Genomic DNA, 20935 nt, shown 5'->3' with positions numbered 1-20935 from the left:
GCCTCCACTGGATCATGGTACCCCAACAAGGTGCTGGGGCCCTAACACTGGCCACTGGAACGTGGAAGACCCAGAGCTGCAAGATGAACGTGGCTGCTGGAATCAGCCCTCCAATGGGAAAAGGACCCTGGCATTTAGCCTGGAGACAGCCCTGAGATTAGGACACCTGGTCCTGTCCAGGCACCCAGTACCTGTCACCAAAGATCCTCCAAAGTGCTGGCATTTGAGCCAGAGCAGTTCACAGGAGCAGGGGTGTGGGCGAGGAACAGAGCCCCTTTGTTCCCTCCAAATGTGTCCTCACTTTGCCCCCAAGTTGAGAGTGGCACCTCCACATAAGGTAGGCCAGCTCTCTCTCTCTCTCTCTCTCTCTCTCTCTCTCTCTCTCTCTCTCTCTCTCTCTCTCTCTCTCTCTCTCTCGGTGTGTGTGTGTGTATACACATGTATATACAGCCCAACTCAATCAGCCTAGACCCAGAGCCTGGTGTTCCCATACGTGTACACATACACTCTTCATGGATGAGTACATGTGTGCTGTGTGCACGCACGTACACATGTACACACACACACACACACACACACACACACACACACAGAGCATGGTCAAAGAGGGATGAAATGAGACTCACCTTCAAGGAGGTCATTGTATCCAACCTCCTCCTCCACATACCTACAAACACTGCTTAAGAAAAAATTTCCCCAAGGGATTGGCTAACTCCGGAGATGTCTTCCAGAGCCTAGCCATTGGCAGGCGTGTAAATGTGTCCCCCCTGGGGTACCCCAACTGCATCCACAAGTCTAAAAAAGGGAATGTGAGCAGTTATGGAAACATTTTGGTTACACGGGAATTTTCTTTGTCCGACCTGTGATCTTCTGAGTGAATATAAGAGTGCAGTCAGTAACAGGATAGAGTTATATGTGTGTGCATCCCACTCCGTCTCTTATTTCTCTCACACAGCCAAATTTGGTTCTGATTGAGAATGTAAACCTGTCAGGACCAGTGAAAACCTTCTCTAGACCTCCTGAATCAAGTCAGGTCCAGGTGTGTATCTGCATGACTCATATAGGCAGTGACCTTCAGGTCCACAGCACTAGCTCCCATATGGAGAGGAGGGTGCTTACTTCAGTTCCTACCATACTTGGCCCCAAGCACCCTATACAGAAGCACAAATTTTGTAGCAACCCACAGCCACCATCTCCCTCACTTCCTTTCTGTTACCTGGAATTCTTGCATCTGGTCACCCATGCCAGGCATGGGTCCTGCTAAAGGTTCTGCTGGGTACTCTCTCTTCCAATGAAGATACCAGACCCCAACCCTCTTCATTTTCCTACTATAGGATCCCTACTGCTCACTCAACAAGGCCACCCAGGCCCCCTCTGCCATCCCTTTGTTCTCTGATAACAAAAATATATTCACAAAGGCTCTAGCAGAGGAGAGAGCCCAATAACCTCAGCCATGACAGTAAACATGGACCTACTAGAGAAAGAGATTTTGGTTCAGAAGGCCCAAGTACATGCTTCCTACAAGGAACACACTCAGAACATCAAGTCACAGTTTAAAATAAAGATGAGTGAGAAGACATACCATGCTCACATTAACAAAAGAAAAGATCAAACAAAATTACCAGTGAGTTCAGAAGGCAATTTCATAACAGTAGATAGACAAAGTCATCAGGAGGTCTTTGCAAACCCTAAACACAAACACACCTAATGAAAGGTTTTCAAAATACACTGAGAAAAGCCTTCAAGAACTACAAGCTCCATTTAAAGGAGGAGATCTCAACACTAGTTCCTTGGTGACAGATGAAAGGGTATGCAGAAGACAGTAAGGACACAGCCAAGGTAGACAGTACTGTTGCTCATACTGCAAGCCTCCCAGCACCAGCAGAATAAGCATGACATGATCACAGAGGGATATCTGTGCAAACCATATCCTGGGCCCTAAGCTGAACCGTACTAAGCTGTGATGGATTCAAGGCATATTGAGTATTGTCTATAGTCAAATACAGATCCAGGTAGAAATCAGAGAGAGGGACAGAAGGCAATCAAAAATGCCTGTGCTTGGTGGACACTGTCCTAAATAAGCTGTATGTCAAGAAAACATACTATTACCCTTTCACAAGATGGCAAGCAATGAGTATACTCCCGACAGTGGGAATAAAATATGACTACCCTCTCTATATCTGTTGAACACTGTAGACTCAACGTCAGACAATGCCACAGGCATAAAAGAAACCTGCAATCCCAGTTGGAAAGATTGGTTAATTCTTTTCTTGTTGGCAGCCAACATTGTTAATGCCATATGATAACAATGGCACCGACGAGAAGCTTCTAGAACAAGTAAGATCAGATGGGTGAATTTACCAAAATACCTGCAGTTCTAAAAAGAATCAAAATTAACAGAACCATGCCAGTTAAATTCTACTCAGGCCCTTCTCTTGGGGAAAAGTCAGTCATGTTCAGATGGCATCAGGATGAAGCTCATTGAGTCCAAGAAAAGAGGAAAACTCAACTTGCCTCACCAAGAGCATCAGAAATATGAACAGCTGGGACTGGAGAGACAGCTCCGCAATCATGAGCACTGGCTGTTCTTCCAAAGGATCCTGGTTCTACCCAGCACTCACATAGTTGCTCACAAATATCTTTAACTCCAGATCCAGGGGGGGTTGATGCACTTTTCTGACCTCTGCAGACAGCAGGCATGCATGGGGCACATAGACATACTTGCAGGCAAAACACCCATACATGTAAAATAAATCTAAAATAAATTAGAAAAAAGAACAACTTAGGTGGCTTGAAAATAGGTGTTAAAAATATCTGGATGCTGAGATCTGTAAAACATCTCTGATAGAACTTGAGTTGAGGGCCAGGCAGATGGTTTATTTGGTAAAGGGCACCTGCTACCAAGCCCAATGAATTTGAGTTTTGATCTCCAGAACCCATATGGTGGAAGACAGACAAATTGTCCTCTGGCCACCACACACCTGCACTAACACACACAAAATAAATAAATTTATTTTTTTAATAAAGAAAGTTAAGCTCAAAATAGGACATGTGTGCTTATGGATTCCTGAGGCCAGTTCTCCCCAAGCTGACCTTCAGGTTCATCTCTCCAGAAAAACTCCACACTTCTTCATGAAAATGAGAAAGCCTCTCCTAAACATTATATGGGCACACAAAAGACCAAGAAATAGCTAAAACACTTGAAAAATGAAAGTAAACTCCACAAATTACTGTTTTCTTTTAAACTGACCTTCCTCGATGATAACAAGCAGAGTATGGCATCCCAGGAGGACAGATCAGTGACTGAAGACAGAATCGTGCAGATTCACTCTTATGGCACACTGGACTTTTAAAAGGATGACCCAAGACTCAGGAGGTAAAGGATATTCTTTCCAGAAAATGATAATAGACCAATTCAGCATCCATATGAAAAAGTATAGACTGCCAACTACATTTCACACAAGGGGCTGGACTTTAGACTCACAAAGATAGAACAGATGATGGAATATTTTCTTAAATCATGATAAATGTTAATGGACTTAATATTGTTAACTGTAATACTTACTTGATAACTGTTGTGTTATATATTTTGCTATGTTAAGCTTAAAACCCTTCTTTTTATTTTAGACAAAAAAGAAGAGATGATGGGAGATGTCATTCTGTATATGTTTCTCATACTGGTTAATGAATAAAGCACTGTTGCCCAATAGGAAAGGAAGATAGGAGGGACTAGGAGACAAGGAGGAAAGAGGAAGTAGTAAAAGAGTCAAGATGGAGAGCCTGGAGAGAACAGAACTGCCATTCCTCCGCTCTCGGTAAGACCACATGGAAATACATAGAAATGAGTTAATAATAAGACAGAGCTAACCGATAAGAAAGTAGTAACTGACCAACAGTATAATATCAAATACAGAGTCTCTGTGCATTATTTGGGACTGGCGGCCTGGCGGCAGGACAAGACCAGGCGGCAGGCAGATAAACCATACTCGTTACAAATGACTCCAGGAGTACACTGCCTATGAAAGGTAGAGGACCTAAGTTCAGATCCCCAGCACTCATGTCAAAAGACATGCATAGCTGCATGTGACTGTGACCTCATCACTGGAAGGTGGAGACGGGTGGATCCTGGGGCCCCAACAGTAAGCTCCAACAGTAAGCTTCATGTTGAGTGAGGGGCAAAAATTAAAGTAGAAAGCGATGGAGGAAGTGTGTCACCTCTGGCTCCCCATGCACATGAGTGGGTGAGCATCCCCATAATGTGTGCATGTGTGCATGTGCACACACACACACACACACAATCACAAATCAAAACTATAGAACTACAATAAGAAAACATTTGTCATGTTTAACACATGATTCTTGAATATGAAATTAAAAGGTAAGAATCAAACAGAGGAAGACAAATTTTACTTTGTAAAATTTAGATTTTTCTTTTTCTTGGATTGCTAGGAATGGAAACCTGTGCAAGTTCTCTACCTCTGGGCCAACTCACAGTCCCAAACATTGTTGTTTAATCACATTGTTAAATAAATGAGAAGGTAAGCCACAGAAAGAAAGAAGCTATGTGCAAAGCCCAGACCTATGTAACTTCACAAAGAATGTTGACACTTGCACTGGTAGGAAGGCAGGACTAAGGACTAGCTCAGTGCTAGAGCACTGCCTAGCATGCATAAATCCAAGGTTCAATCCCTGGCCTAGAAAAACAACAGCATAACATACATAAGAAGACAGTTTAGAATAGGATCTAAAGGCAGTTTCATCAAACAAGTCATATGGATGCCAATTCAACCACAAAAGAAGATGACACCTGGCTGGAGAGGTGGCCCAGACAACAAAGTGCCAGCTTATAACCATGAGGAACCAAGTTTCATACCCAGAACTTAAAAAGCTGGGCATTGTGGCACATGTCTGTAATCCCAGCACTGAGTGACAGGGTACAGAGACAGGCAGAGATTCCTGAAGCTTGCTGAGTAGCCAGGCTAGCTGAAATCAGTAGGCTCCTGGTTCAATGAGAGACTTCGTCTCAAAAATAAGGTACACCCATAGACACACATGGGGGAGGGGAGAAGAGGTGAGGGAGGGAGAGACAGTGACGAGAGAGAGAGAGAGAGAGAGAGAGAGAGAGAGAGAGAGAGAGAGAGAGAGATTCAACCCCCTCAGTCACTAGGAAATAGAATTTCAGATACACTTAAGTTCCACCTCCCCCAAGACACACTCTAGGTCCATTGCTATGGAGAGGACTAACCGACCAAAACAGGAGGTTGCTGGATATCTCTATGCTGCTCAGAGGGTGCAAAATGGTACAACCTTAGTTGGCTAATTCCTTAATAGATAGATAAATACTAACCACATCATCCAGGCATTCTACACCTAAGTGTTGGCCCATGAAAAAAAGGAAACAGGAGTATTCACTATGGTATATCCATATGGGGTAAAACTGCTCAGTTTTGATGAAAAGGCATGAACCTAGATAGATCTCAAAGCATGAAACTTAATCAAAGAGTCCAGACAAAAAGAAGCCATTATAAGTGGTTCATTTATAGGAAATGCTAGAAAATGGAAGTATCTATTGTAACAAACAGACCAGCATGCACCACCTAAATGAGTGACAGAGATGCTTTGGGGATGGTAGGTACATGCTTTCCTGCCTGTGGCTGTGGTCTTGTGTGTCAGAATTTATTGAATCACGTGCTTTAAATATGATATGTGCCAGCACACACCAGGATAAAAGCCCAAAGCAGTATGATTCCTAACTGAGGCCCCTCCATCCCAGGATACCATCAATGGACCCTTCTCCATCCCTGCCTGCTTACTTCTGTAGAATTAGGCAGCCACTGCCCACCCGAATGCTGCAGCCCTGAAACCACTGGCTCTGGGCTGAGAATGCTCACATTTTGTGTTCCCTGGTACAATCCATGTATGTCTCCCTGCTTTCTGACCTAGGAGTAAACAGAGGTCCAGAGGAGCTGGTTCAGCTACATAGGGAGCTAGAGGATAGAACCATGTTAAGAAAAGAAAGAAGAGAAGAGGGAGGGATGAAGAAAGGAAGGAAAGAAGAAAAAGAAAAGAAGAAAACATAAATTTAACATGAAATAAAGAAGTCCCCAGGCCCTTGTTCTTGTCCAGGCGTCTATGCTGACAGTTCCTGAATTAAATGTGCAAATGAAATGGACCCCCAAGGGGGGGTCCCACTTCCCACAGACCCAGATCTGAGCAGAGCATTCGAGTTGCATATATCTGTGCATATATCTGTGCATGCAAGTAAGAGCAGTGCACACAGGTCAGGCACATGTGTGCCTCCAAACACTTCTTTGTGTATGTGCAACCCTGAACATGCACGTCGCAATCCAGCATCCCAGCTGCACCAGGCTCCCTTTTCTTACAACCTGCTATTTAACGGTCCTGAGCAAGTGTGGAAGCCATTGTCATCATTTGCAGCTCCTAGCCTCTTTTGCAGACCACAAGTGCCGGGTCCACCTGCAACTCAGGCCCTTGAGCCACATCTCCAGAGAAGAGTCTGTGTTATAAATAACGAAGAGAACACAAAAGGCCTTGACACCAGAGGCCAGGATGCGCCTTCCCAAGCATCACTCACATGGGGGAGGAGAGCATAGCTCCTGGTTGCCACGACCCTGAAGGTACTTGAGGACGTACTCCATTTCTCAAGCCCAGCAATCCAGACACACTGAGATGGCCTCTGGGTCAGAGCACCTCCCACAGCTATTGAAGAGACTGCCTTAGCCCAGCCCCAGCCCCCAGTCCCAAAACCCCACTTGCTCCACCCAGAGTCGCCATGCAGCCTCATCACCAGGAGACAGACAGTCTACTGGAAGCTGCTGCTGGAGCCTTCCTTCACTGGTCAGCTCAAAAAAGCAAGGGGCCAGGGGGCCTGGGTGCTCAAGTGTGCCTCTCGACCCTGAGAGGCTGCCCCCAACCCCCTCCCTCCCTCCCACCTGCGAAGTCACACAATGACATGCTTCAATAGCACACAGCCTGGGCCTCTGGTTTTCGTTCTGAGTGACCCTGGGAGGCCAAGAACGTGATGGGAGCCCGTCTGAGTGTGACGCCCTGGGGGACACTCAGGGCCCCAGCCTGCGCCACTCAGGCAGCCCGCTCATCCAGGCAGACAGCTGGCAGACTACCCCGAGCTGTGCCCCTCAGCCATGAGGCCCCTGCGGCTCATCCTCTCGCCCCCAACACAGCCCCCAAGCAGCCCCCGGGCGCCCCACTGGAGAGGGGGTGCCAGGGCGGCCTGCTCAGCCCACCCCACTATGTTATATCAGCTGTTAGCCTGCACTTAAAGCGAGGCGCTCCAGCTGGCCAGGGTCAGATGTAAAAACAAGGGCCTAACAAAACCCTAACACCACCACCACCACCCCCGCAGCTACTCCGAACTGGAGACCCCCACCGCATGCAGCACTCACTGAGGAGGCTCTTTCCAGTCTCAGGCAGAGCATAAAGGAAACACCTGTCCCTGGCCAGCATACTCTAATCCCACTAAACCCAAGTGGAGAACCACTCCCCAGCAGGCAGCTCCCACCCCAGGTCTGACTTTTGTCCTGGGCCTAAAGGAAGGATGGTGGAGAAGACAGGGAAGAGAACCCACGGCTCTAGGGAGTAGAGGCCTCCTTGTGCCCCAGCCAGACCTAGACTACAGAAAACAAAGTGCCTAGGGACACCCCCACAAACACACCCCTACTTCCTGGAGTCTGTGAATAGGACCCTGCTTGCCTTAGGTCCCTTGGCTCCTGAACAGATGTCCTCCTTTAGAAGGGCAGGAGGCTCCTGCCACAGAAAGGCCTTTCCTACTGACATGGGAGGCCCCATATAACCCTCTCATAAGCCAAGACCCCAAAGAACTACTGGACATCCCACACTTGGCCACCCAGGCTGATTTATAATTCCTTACCAACCTGGAGCTGAGTCAGCATAATTGTTAGGAAAGGGGCAGGGAGAGTAGGGGGTGAAGAGAGGGAGGGAGAGGAGTATGAGACCACCCAGATACCTGGAGGCCCTGGGAAGGGGATGGGAAGCCATAAGCACACTACACACAAATTGTGTGCGCATGCACACACACACAGAGAGATGGAGGATTCTGGTGATGTTCCAGTGACCCCTTGCAGTTCCCCTGAGCAGAAGGATGGTCTTTGGGGCCCCAGAGTGGCATGGGGATGGCAAGCTCCCAGGAAGATAGGTCTGAGAACTAAGACATGCTGTAGAATGGGGGAGGGGGAGGTCCCCACCCATTGATTCAGTCCCCACGGCAAGATGCAGAGCTAGAGGTGGCACTGACCACTTGCCCACAAGGAAACAATGAGAACAGATACAATGTGGGCCTCTCCCCAGGTTCCTATACTGAACCTGGGCCTTGTCACTAAGACTCAGCAACTGCCCAGTGTGGGGACAGACCCGCCATCCACAGCACATGTATCATCTGCTGTAGAACCTGAGTCAGTGAAGGCCCTGGAGACAGTGGTGAGTACTCAGGGCAGAGTATAGAGAACCCTCAAACCAGGGTCTCCCCCTAGCTATCCAAGGGGTCTTCTTGAGGCCATGCGAACCTGCTTCCCCTCTCCTCCTTTCCTTCGGGAGATGAGCCCTGAAGAAAGAATAATGGGGAGTAGGCCCTTCAACCCCAGGTAGTCATGGCTTTCCACCTACAAAGCCTCCGGAAGACCAACCCTCTCTGCATCCCCAATCCTGCCTAGAAGCCTCCAACTGTTTCTTGCATGTCACACAATAAGCAATAGATTTTGTGTCCTTCCAGAAGGTTCCTCTCCACCCGCCCCCCTGCCCCGCCCTGGGCTCCTCATGACTCCATCTTGTTATGAACAAATGTGATGTGTGATGATTTTTTATCACTGCACACAGCATGGTGCTGGCTTCACAGTGAATGCAGAAACTAGAGCTGTTGTGTCCTGCAGGACCCTCCACACTGAGGCCTGGGAGGTTCAGGAAATCTGGTGGCAGCTGAGGATGCTGGCCTTCCTGCTCTTACAGAGTACAGGCCTTGCACAAAGGAAACAGGGCAGGGTGGTGGTGAGTTTAAACCCCATAAACCTGATGACCTAGAATCCGTGGCCTTTAAACTGTCTACACTATGCTAGAGATGGCTTGCCCTGCCATTTCCACACCAGCTCCTAGTGTGGCCTCCTAGGAGGTATGTCCGATGCATCCTAGTTTCATTTCTGTTGCTTTGACAAAATATCCTGGGGGTGGGGAGCAACTTAGGAGAGGGAAAGGATGTGTTTTAGCTTACAATTCCAACTTACAGTCCACTGTGGGGGAGCCAAGGCAGGAACTTCAAGCAGCAGGTCACATCACAGCCACAGCCAAGAGCAGAGAGAAATGAGTGCATGCATGATCGCTTGCTTGCTTGCTCGGTTGCTATGCTCAGCTCCATTTCTCCACTCTTAGTGCAAGAGGCGCTGCCTATTGGTGGTTTTCACAGTGGACTGGGCCTTCCCACACCAATTAACTTAAGACAATCACCCACAGATATGCCCAGAGATCAGCCCAATGCAGGCGATCCCTCTTTCCAGGTGACCCTAGCTCGTGAGTTGACCATTAAAGCCAGTCATGCCAGTTACAAAGGAGGTCTTCTAGGGGCAAACAGTGGCCTTCTAAAGAGAAGAGACACAGTCTCAGTGACTTGGGAAAACCCAACATGATGTATTTATAGAGAGAAAAAAAAAACAGTGACATAGATGGAATAGAGAAAAACAACTAGTGGCCTCAGGTAGAGTCATCCAAAGGGGCACAAACTAGGAACAACTGTCTTGTATGTCAACATGGGATTGTAGATGAAAGACACTGTAAAACCAAACAGACCACAAGCCATCCTAGGCCACAAAGACTAGGCCAGTGTGGACAGTGCAGTACACCAATTGGTCAGTACACACAGCAATCTAAGTACTATTTTAATGCACATGCTTCATTTGAAACCAGGAGGATTAGGAGTTCAAGACCACTCAAAGTTGCCAGGTGTAGTGGGGTACATGCCCTTAACCTCAATGCTCAGGAGACAGAGGTAGGTGGATCTCTGACTTTGAAGCTAGTCTGGGCTACATAAAATACTGTCTCAAAACAATGAAAAATAATAAAAACAAAGTACACTAGTGACCACTAGTCTGCAAATTCTTTCTAAACAGGATTGGGTCTGTCCACCTTCTCAGAGTCCATAAAGTACTTGCTATAGGCTTCCAGAGCCACATAGTCTCTATCCTGGTTTGGAAATAAAAATGCAGAGTCCACAAGCCTGCAAACTATATGCTGCCATATCCTTCTTGGCCCGTAGCAGGCAGATAGGCAGGGTCTCGGTGCCCCCGGGCAACACCTATGTTCTCTAGTAGCTGAAAGAGAGAAGATAGTAGCAGAGCTGCTCACCATTCCTGCCCAGCTCATGGGCACCATAACAGCACATGAAAGACACTGGGAAAGAGAATCCAGCTCCACAGAAAGGGCAGCTAGGAGGCAAGAGGCTTTGCTTCAGGCTCAACATGGCAGACATTTATAGAACTCTAGTAGGACACACAAGTTCTGAGCCCTGCCAGTGTGACTTGCTTGCATGGCTCTGAGGTCTTGAGGTCCTGAGAAGCAGCCCAGCCCCATCTATTCACCCAGATCACCAACCCCCCCACCCAGACCAGAGGCCACATCCCCCACTTAGTCCAAATCACAGAGCAGCTATCTTCCTAGAGAGAGTGCCAGAAATGTCTGGAGAGTAACCCCAAGCCTCCTGAGCTCTGGATGCCTGGGGTTGGGGGGGCGCTACACCCAGAGCTAAGCCCATGTCTGTTCATTCACTTAGCCCCAACACCAGTCCCAGGGGCTCAATGCAAATGGCTATGGGGACTGGCCTCCTATGTCCACAGGGCCCTGTGGTGGAAGTTCAAGCTGTGAATCTATAGCCTATGTTCCATCAGCCCAAAGCCTGAAACACAGTTGGGGCTTTGTAGACATTCTCTGCCTCAATTAATGTAGGAGAAAACAACTCAACCAAAGAGGTGGGCATCTTTGCATGTGTGGGGTGGGCATACTTCTAAAATAGAAAATTGTAATTTAGGATGGTGGGAACCTGGTGTGCTGAGGACACAAGAATAGTAAGCTTTGTTCCTGAGAGGGACAAAATGTCTTCCCAGAGGACTCAGACCCCAGGAAGAGAGCCAGTAATACTACTGGGTACATGGTTAGCTAGATGGCTCCGCTAAAGAGCTGCAAGAGCAAGAGCTCTCCAAGCAGAGAGCTGGGGCCTCACAGGGAGTCAACCTTGGGTTTGTCAGTGGGAAACTAAAGCTGCCTGCTAGTCTCCTGACCTTGGGCAGCAATGACTCAACCTACAGGAGTCTCCTTCCCTCCGCTGCAAACTAGTCTTCAGGGACAGGGTCGGAGCGAACATACTGGCTTCTATGAGTGCAGCCAGTGACTGGTGTGGTATTAATGCCCCCACAAGAGATTCCAGACCAGGCAGTGTGACACACGACCAAATGTAGTACAAGCAGCAACATTGCACCAGGTACAACCTGAGCCATGTCTTAGCCAAAAAAACAAGACACCAGCTACAACTCCAGGCAGCAGCAGATCAAGAGATAAGAACACACTCTACAACAGATAGACCGTGAAAACAAACTAAACCAAGGCAAAGCCCAGATACAGCACAAAGACATGAAGCTAGGCGCTGCATTTAACACGAATAAGTCTCTCTCCACTGGCAGGAAAGGGTGTGAAAATGAGTGCAAGTACATGTGGGGCCCTGCTGAGTGAGAACGAGGGTCTGAGACCTAGGGAGCCGACCTTGTTCCACATGAAAGTGGGACCCACGCAGGGCTGTCTCCAGGACTCAGAGAGCCCACAGGATCTCATTTTGCCCCTGGGAAACTGAGGCCTGCCAAGAAGAGTTGCAGAAAGCCAGGGCGGGCCAGGAAGGGTCCAGCTGCAGGGAGGTGGGTCGCCCCTGCGGGGCCAGGGAGCCTCACAGAGAGGGAGGAAGCTGGAGAGATGACCTCATCCCCCAGGCCTCCGGCCCGGCTCACAGGGGTTTTAACCGCAGGCATGGCGGGACAGTTCCCTGGTATGCGGGCTGCAGAGCTCATGGAGCTGGAGTTTGTGTTAGTACTTTTTCAATGCAGCTGTCTTTGTGTGGGATTTGAAAACAAGCTGGGGTTTGAGAGACAAAAAACAGCCCTGCACCTGGGCCTGGCCAGGGTCTCCTATTGCAAGCAGGGGTGGGTGGGTTTGGCGGCGTGCATGCACATCCAGCAAACGTGCACGTACACGGCGTGCACACACATGTGCGCCACGTCCACAGATGCATGTGAAGCCTGCTCTGAATTCAGAAGCAGGATTGGGGTGGGGGGAATTGGGGTGGGGGGATGCCCTCCTTGGGGCCACAAACAGGTTTCAAAGCCAAGTACACCTACAACACACATGATCAAAGTTCCAGCCAGACCCTGGCCTGGCAGGGCCCAGATTTCTCCAAGAACAGCTTTTCAGACCCAGGGAATATGCCTGGCTCAGCAGAATGCTTAATCCCTCGGAGGCCGCCTGGCTTCCTTGGCCCTGGCTGAGATAACAGGGCTCTGGCACCAGGAAAGCCAGGCGCTGAGGCAGGAGTATCGGCGCTGGGGTTGGGACCGCAGCCTCGCGTGACTTCTTCCCCGCCATTTACCCAATATGTTCCCAGAATCCCTCACAATGCTCCCTCGCCCTGGGCCCCTGCAGGGCACCCCAGACTGTGGTTTGGGCTCCCGCGCTCAGCACTCTGGGCCCGGCCCAAGGGCTGCTGAAATGCGTATGACAAGAGCGCCACCTGGTGTCTTCCCAGCCCGGCAGATGCTGCATTGTCCTTAGCCCCAAGGCTGAAACAAACACCTTTGCTTCTTACAAACCCTCTCCTATCCACTGCACGTAACAGCTGCATTCTACACTGTGTCCCTCAGCCTGCGGCTCCAACGGCCATTCTCACCCCAGAGGCCTGGAATCCATAACCTTGATATCTGCCTGGGTTAGGTAGGACATATCCACCCTCTGGGGGCCGTGAGCGGCTGGTGGTCTTCCACAGCAGACAATTTCTCCTTACCTAGCCCTCTCACCAAGCATCCTTTCCTCCAGGAAGATATCAACACCCCATACACATGGCTCTTTGAGCACCACACTTCTCTCTTTGTCCATGTCTAGGCCGAACACATGCCTGACTCTTCCCTACTGTCTCCAACACCATCTCTGGTCATGACTCTGAAGTGAGCCTCTAGACACAGCCAGTTCAAACCCTGGAAGGTATGGCCTCCAAAGGCCAGCAAGTGAGGACACAGATTTGTGACAAAGTAGGGGACAGAATGATGGCTCATCAGTTAAGAACCCTCACTACTCTGGTAGAGGTTTCAAGTTTGGTTGGGCATCCATGTTGGGCAGCTCACAAGTGTCTGTAACCCCAGCTCCAGGGTTTCTGCCATACTCTCTTCGGGTTTCTGTAGGCACTGTACATACACACACACACACACACACACACACACACACACACACACACACTCACTCACGGGGGGGGGGGGGGAGGAAAAGCCAATCAGGAAGGCCAAGGCTGAGGCTGATTCTCATCTCTATACTTTGGAAAACTGAGGCTCAGGGGTGTCCCTATGGGGCATGCCTGGGAACAAGACTTAAAAAGAAGATGGATGTGTATCCTATTTTAGGTATACAATTGAACAGCTAGAATATTGAGCCTCCTTTGACACAGTGAAAAGGTGTAAGAAAGATGTGAGCCTACTCACAGAACCCCATCACACCCAAGTTGCCCAGAAAAGAGCAGTGTTCCAGAAGGGAGTGCAGAGCTGACCAGAGGTCAGCCCTAACAGCAGAGAAGCAACTCCGCTGGGCACAGTGCCTATGCAAAGGCCCTGAGGCAGTTGAAAGTAAGTGATAATGAGGGAGAGGGTGATTGGAAAAAGGGGGGCTGCTTAAATGTGTAGCATTTTGAGGACCATGAGAAAGAAGTCAGAAATTACCCCAAACCACCCAGGGAGCATCTGGGACGCTCAGGGTTTTGTTCTATAAAATCTCTCCCTAGCTGTTGTGGAGCAGAAAGGGTCCAGGGAATGGGAAAGGGACAAAGGAGGTAATGAGGTCACTGCCCTCACTGCGGTGGACAAAGAGCCACTTCTGGGAAGCAGAACAGACTGGGAGGGGCTGCCTTGGGAGTGGGGACCTGCTCGCACAGAGGGAAGGGATGGGGGAGTGGACATCACAAAGTCCCACCCACACCAGCCTTGGCTTTGGGGTAGTAGGACCTAAGTGTGCAATTCCAAGAGTAGCCACCAGATGGTATACAGGCCCCAGAAAGAGCCCAGCCTGAGGGAGGCAGCAGAGGCCACCAGGAGAGGGAGCCTAAGCCAGAAATTACTGTGGATTGGGGGTGAGGCGGTACATTCATGGGCCCACACACATGAGAATATATATTGACACATGAGCATATGGTTGCATATGAAAACACTGTTTACACAAACACGAACATAGCTTCATATACAGATACACAATACAGTGTGTACATAATAAATGCACAGGTATACATGAAACCAAATACATGTAAATGTCCGCTCACACTCACACACATGCTCAGACCAAATGCAAGCATGTTTAAAGACACAGCTGAATATAGGAATGTGTTCGTTTGAATACATGGGCATACTCTTGTGTGAACATAGTCTCATGAATGCATATACAGATGTGTGCTTGGAGACCTCCCAGGACAGTGTTCTGACAGTCAGACCCTGCTAAACATGGGAACCAGCATCTACTATTGGCTCAAGGTTTCCAGACTAAGTCCCAGGCCAGGGACCCCAGAACCCTAGCTCCTTGGGGAGGGACCTGGGCCATTCCCCTCGGCAGCAACCAGGTGCTATGTCCTCTCACAACACAGCCAGAGACTAGGCCTTGCCTGTGTGGCATCCAGTTCTATAGTGGACAAGGGAACCTAGGGGAATATCATCACATGCAAGACTAAGGGGCCAGGGCCCTCTCACTCTGTGAAAGAATACAAGGGTCATGCAAAAGTCCCTAACAAAAGAGAAAAGCTCCATCTGACAGGTCATGAAAGATTATATTCTGGGACTGAGAGGTGTCACCCAGGAAACTGAGGCTGGCCATTCAACACATCAAGACAGATGCCAGCTGAGATTTGGTAGCATCCTGCCAGCCACATGACACCAAGTAAAGAATAGGTGAACTGGCTGGATGTTGGTTTTGGAAAAGCCCAAGGAACGGACCAGCACTTGAAGCTCAGTGATCATGGGCACAGGCATCACTGTGAAGTGCAGGGACGTCATAGGCTGAGGCCCACAGGGAAAAATCCCAGGAAATATCAGAAGAGAAGCCACCTTCTAGTGACTACAACTTCCAATCACAGCTTACGGCTGTCTGTCCATGTTACCAGCTGCCTGAACCACATGCAAAACTACAGTAACCCCACAGAGTCAGGCGCACCACAGCCATGTGGGTATCCTAACACAAGATGTGTCCTAGGCTGGATGTGTCCTAGGCTGGATGTGTTGACTGTCAGGCTTGGAGTGGGGACAATGAAGTTGCCAGGACCCTGAAATGTGCTACAGAGCCCACTGTAGGGTGCAGAGGCTTGGCCAGATGAAACTTCCAGTGGCCTGTGGAGAACTGGGTACTTCCAGGTAAGCCATGTGTCTGATTTGGTCTACAGTGAAGACACATCCTAAGGTGAGGGGAAGGAAAGGGCTTTGGGGTGAGTGGCACTTTGCGCTGGAAAGCTAGGGGTGGAATGAAGCAGTGCCCGCCTCATGCTCTCATGGAGACTCCCATAGACATTGGCACTATCACACGTGACTGCTCAAACCCAGGAAAGAAGACATCACATTCAGGCCAGAACCAGAGACCTCTGTGACCCAGGAAAGGAATATTTCCTGCAGCTTCAAATCTAGAAGTAATAAAGGAAAGATAAAGTTGACACATGAAAAACGTGTGCCACTGAATGACCATCACTGTGGTTCAAGATTTAGCAAGACAAGCTTCCCATCCTACAGGCTGTATAGATGTAATCAAGAAACACCTATGGCCCACTTTGTAGAAGATGAAGAGCAACTAATTGTGGTCCTTGCTCCCTGTGAGGGCCAGGAACATCTCATCACAAGAGGAAAACACCCAAGCAGAAAAACATTAGGTTGCACCCCTTTGGGGTTTTACCACCAATCATCATCTTGTCCCCATAGTACCAGCCATACCTGCACCCACCTTCCCAGGAGGCTCATAGCCACTTAAACACTGCTTCTAAAGTCCACATGGCCCCATGTCTGGCCCAACAGTGAATGGTGATGCATGGAGTACTCTATTCTTATGCCAACTGTCTCCAGGATCTGGATAGTCCTGCCAGAACATGGCCTGCCTCAGCTGCAATATCCAACCCTGGCTATATTTCAGGGCTCACAGTTGTTAGATGAACAGTCCTTCAGTCCCTCAAAACATATGGTTCACAAGACCACAGAGAAGAAGACAGAGTTGGCTCCTCTCAGATTATAGAGTCACACAGGACAGCCCTCAAATCCTTCACAAAGTGTGTGATCATAAAAGGCAATCTTCTAAGTCTGTCGCAGTGTGTGGTTCACACAGGACAATCCCCAAGTCCCTTGTCAAATCTGGGAATTCCATTCCTCAAACTTTCCACATGTTACTCTACACTGGGACAGGGCACATGGGAGAGATGTCCTAATCTGCAGAGAAGTCCTGAACTGTGTACCAAGGTATTGTGGTCCCCACTAGGACTGCTATGGTGGTCCCGCAAGAAATGTTGCATGGAAGTCTCCTGGGCTGATATAGGGTCTGGCTGGGACACCTGAAGGGCTCATGAGTCAGCAATAACACACACTAGGCACTGTCCCCCACCCACCACCCTTCAGTGTCAACATGCCCATGACCTCCTGTCTTCTGTCTGGGCCCAGTTTGGAAGTTTCCCATACAAAGGCCTTTCTGACTACCAGCTTCAAGCCCCTTATGTTCTTCCTGCCCTTCAACACACAGCCCAGAGTCCTGGCAGTCAAGAATGCAGGGGAATTCACCTATCTGATACCCCAGTACCAGGGTAGTGGAGACCACGGCTGACCCTACTCTACCCAGCCCTCCTTCACCTCTTCTACTTGCAGTGATGACATTCACTGATGGCCCTGGGTGCCTACATACCATCCAGAAGAGGGTCCCGGTGGCCAGAGTGGCATACTGCTCAATAGTGGACAGGACACTGAAGATGAGGCAGACCAGAACAATGAGGAAGCTGTGAGACAGGGGACATATGGTCAGTGCCTGGTCCAGCTACCCTGCTACCTCCCTCCTTCCCAAGACTCCACGCACAAGATCTTTAGTCCTGGCAATCCCCAAGTAATCCCTCAGCTAATGTACTCAGATGTGGGGTCCACAGGATGGAAACCATTTACCATCAAGGGAACCGTCCCAGATTAGTGTCTCAATGTACTTAGACCTTGAAAATGCCATACTATGTAGCCACCCCATCCCCATCCCAAGAGCATCTGTCACCTGACTTCTCTGGAGCAGCCAATGCACAGGAATATCACATAGCCTGGTGACCATGACCATGGGGAGGGGAACAATGTGTCAGGGTCTCCTAGGACCAGCCTTAAAATGTCCAAGAACCTTGGTGTACAAATGAAGCTCAAAAAGAGCCAATTTTTCAAACTGGGGGGGGGGAGCTCCATGCCTCAGGGTGCAGGAAGATACAGTCCCTCAGCAATGGGGAGACCCAAGAAAGAAGGGCCAAGCACAGCCAGGACCTGTACCCTGAGGGCACCCAGAAGGCACAGCTATCACACAGAGGGCACAGTTGTCACCTGCTCTGATTCCAAGGGCACTGAAACGATAAGTCTCCCTTTCGCTGAGTTCTCCATTCAAGTCACCATCCAAGGTGGCCTTCAAAGTTGCTCCCACTTGGGGGACAGGGTAGCAGATAGGGAGATGCTTGGGAGATTGGTGTTTCAAAGACTCTGCATGCCTACATGGCAGGTTCTTGGGCATCAGAATGGAAGTAGGGGAGCTGACACACTGTCCCAGGGCCACAAAAGGGGCAGACAAAGACATCAGGGTCCTAGCACAGACCCTTCCCACACCTTCCACAAATCCCATATCAGTTTGTCTCAATATATAAGGCCCAGACCATCAGCCTCAACCTCCCAAGAGACCACACAGTGGCCTGACTCAGCCAGAGTTTCCTGGGGGAGGCACAACTCGTGTCTCCCGCAGCACCTCCCAAGACTGATTGATTCCACTCATTCCTGGCCTTTGCAACCACTGCTAGAAGCCTGGAGGAGTGACCGAGACAAAAGCCCAACTACACCCACCTTCTAACTGCCCTGCCAGGCCAAAGCCAGCAGTCACAGCTTCCTATGCCTCCCCGGTGACAGACACTTGATTTGGCATGCCCACTAACTGCACCATGCACACCCTGGCCTCCTTACCCCAGCCCAGGTGCCTACCCCACCTCTAGCTCCCCTTCATCACACTAATGTGATACGGCAGTGGACCCAGTCCCGGTTCCCTGTCCCTTCCTCTTGGTCTTGAGGACCTGATTCCCTGCCCTTCCTGGAGGCAGAGAGTGCCTGAGGCTCCTACAAAGTAGTCCCATCTCATATGCAAAGAGGTTGCTCCAGTACCCACCCTGTCCCCCATCGAGGGATCCCAACACTTAGGGCCAAGCATCTCTGCCAAGCTCTAGTGACTGCAGTCATCCCCAGCCAGTGAAAGTGTCTCTGGAACAGGTGCCTGGTACAGAGCCTGAAGTACAGAGATCTCAGTACCCCAAAACACACACAACTCCATTTAATGCCAAGCTTCTGCTCCCCTCACCACACCTATGGCAACCTCATGTCATGGCAGGCAACAGCCCCAGTTGTCACTGACCCCTGGCCACCTCCCACATCAGGACGCTCACCTGGAGCACACATCTGATTTGGCCCCAGAAGAACTGGGTGAGCTTCAGACTTTAGTACTCCCCAGATTGAGGACTTGTCTTGCACCATGCATTCCCCACAGGCCGAGGGCTCTGGCTGTAGCCACCCTCTAACCTTGGCACCCAGTACTGCTACCAGGAATTGCTTCGTCAGATCCACTCTCCACGTTGCCTCAGCTCCGAGGACCCTCCCCGAACAACATGGCAGGACAGCCAGGTCTGCCTAGGTCCCCCAGTGATGTTCCTCCTGGCCAGTGTTGTGTCCACATCTGACTGCCCAGCATTGGTCCATGGAAGCCCCTGTGGGGGGAACCAGTCACATGGGCCCTCTGCACTCTTGTGTGGCCACAACAAACACTGGCTGAGGTGAGCACCCCTCTGCCACCCATCCACAGGTTAGGCCTCCATCCAGGCCTGCTGGAGAGGTCTGACTCAGTCTGGATTCCCAACTGCTTCCTGAGGCTCTTGAGGCCTTTTGGGACTCAGTTCCTCTCTGGCTGGGCTCTGCTCTCTCCTCAGACTGACTCTTCACACAGTGGGGCCTCACTAATCCTGGGTGTGTATTGTTTTGACTTACAACAGGCAGGGAAATAGGGTTGGGCTCATCCCTAGGCAATAGAAAGTAGAACAGACACCCTCCCTACCCGAGACCGTGGTTACACATGGAGCCAGGGAGGGAGGGATCAGCACGAAGAAACAGACACAGCCCCTTCTGGCTGCCCCTCCACAGTGAAAAAAGCCAAGCAGCCCCACTTAGCACAGTAGGAGCTTGGAAGCACCCCCTCCCGTGGGGCTACAGGCTACAGCACAGTGCACACCCCTCGGGGGCACAACACCTAGAAGTCAAGTGGTGACTTTATCCCACGGGATTTGAGAAGCCCCCAAACTCCTGGTGACACCACACATGACAAAAACCTCCTGCTACCCCAAACACCAATGTCAAGAGACCCTCTCAGGGCACTTTATGGCCAGGCTCACTCACTTATCACCTGGTCAGGGCTTGACAGAGGGTAACACCAGTCCCACAAGAATTTGACAGGTCACAGTGTTACCATGCTAGAATCCAGCTGCTATTTCAGAGGGGACACTGAGGTTCCTGGAGCTCCTTAGGTCACTCAGGTTGAACCATGGAGGTGACAATGATATATATACCTGTTAATGGAATTTCAATTCTTTCACTGTCAGGATGACAACTTAGCCTTTCAAGCCCTATAAGGTAGCCTTGACTCTAAGACAGAATACAATAGCTACAGAAATTGTAGCGTGTGTGTGTTCGCGTGTGCGTGCGCATGCGTGTGCGTGCGTGTGTGTGTGTGTGTGTGTGTGTGTGTGTGTGTGTGTGTGCGTGCGTGTGTGTGTGTGTAGAAAGGGAGCTTCAGAAGGAGGGATGGCTGCTACAGCCCACTGACCACATCTGCAGGAGGCTTGGGAGCCTGGGGGTGGGGGGGACAGCAGCTGCAGCCTGTGGGTGGAAATCTACAGCCTAGAAGAAGGTATCAAAACAAGGAGACTCTGTGGAAGGCCCCTACTCTCTGACTACCCCCACCTAGTAGTAGGGAAGGCCTTGAACATACAGACCAATCCTAGGGTGGAGGTACAGAATAGCTAAATGCCCAGTGCAGACAAAATACCACCTAGTGACCCAGGAGAGTGGCAGGGCTAGGCTACACACCCACCACAGCTAGCCCATGCTGACCTGCTGAGGAACCTTGAGGTTGGGGACAATGGTGGCAATCTGCCCCCACGTGCTGGCTGCCTTTTAGCCTCGAGTATTCTAAAAGCTAAACAGTTCTTCAAATATTTGAACACACTGGGCTGCCTGAGAAAGGGTTATACACCATAGTTTATTTTTTATCAACTCCTGATAAAATGAGTTTTATCTTATTTGCTACTTTATCTGTTCCTGTCCTGGGTGGGGCTGGGAGCCTCAGAGAGGCCGCACCAAGGGTCTCTGCCTTTGTGGAGCTC

The 20935-nt window shown here is 49.9% G+C and overlaps 1 protein-coding gene across 1 annotated transcript in view; it reads right to left on the bottom strand.

Moving 5' to 3' along the window:
- The window catches only part of Kcnq1 (potassium voltage-gated channel subfamily Q member 1), a 314995-nt gene that overhangs the window by 251809 nt on the left and 42251 nt on the right, over positions 1-20935 (bottom strand). The window contains exon 2 of the mRNA XM_051193455.1: positions 17191-17281. Within this exon, the coding sequence (XP_051049412.1) occupies positions 17191-17281 (91 nt within the window). The remainder of the gene's footprint in view (positions 1-17190; positions 17282-20935) is intronic.

Source organism: Phodopus roborovskii, unplaced genomic scaffold, assembly GCF_943737965.1.
Source record: "Phodopus roborovskii unplaced genomic scaffold, PHOROB, whole genome shotgun sequence".
Lineage (NCBI taxonomy): Eukaryota > Metazoa > Chordata > Mammalia > Rodentia > Cricetidae > Phodopus > Phodopus roborovskii.
This window is presented reverse-complemented; position numbering and strand designations above follow the sequence as displayed.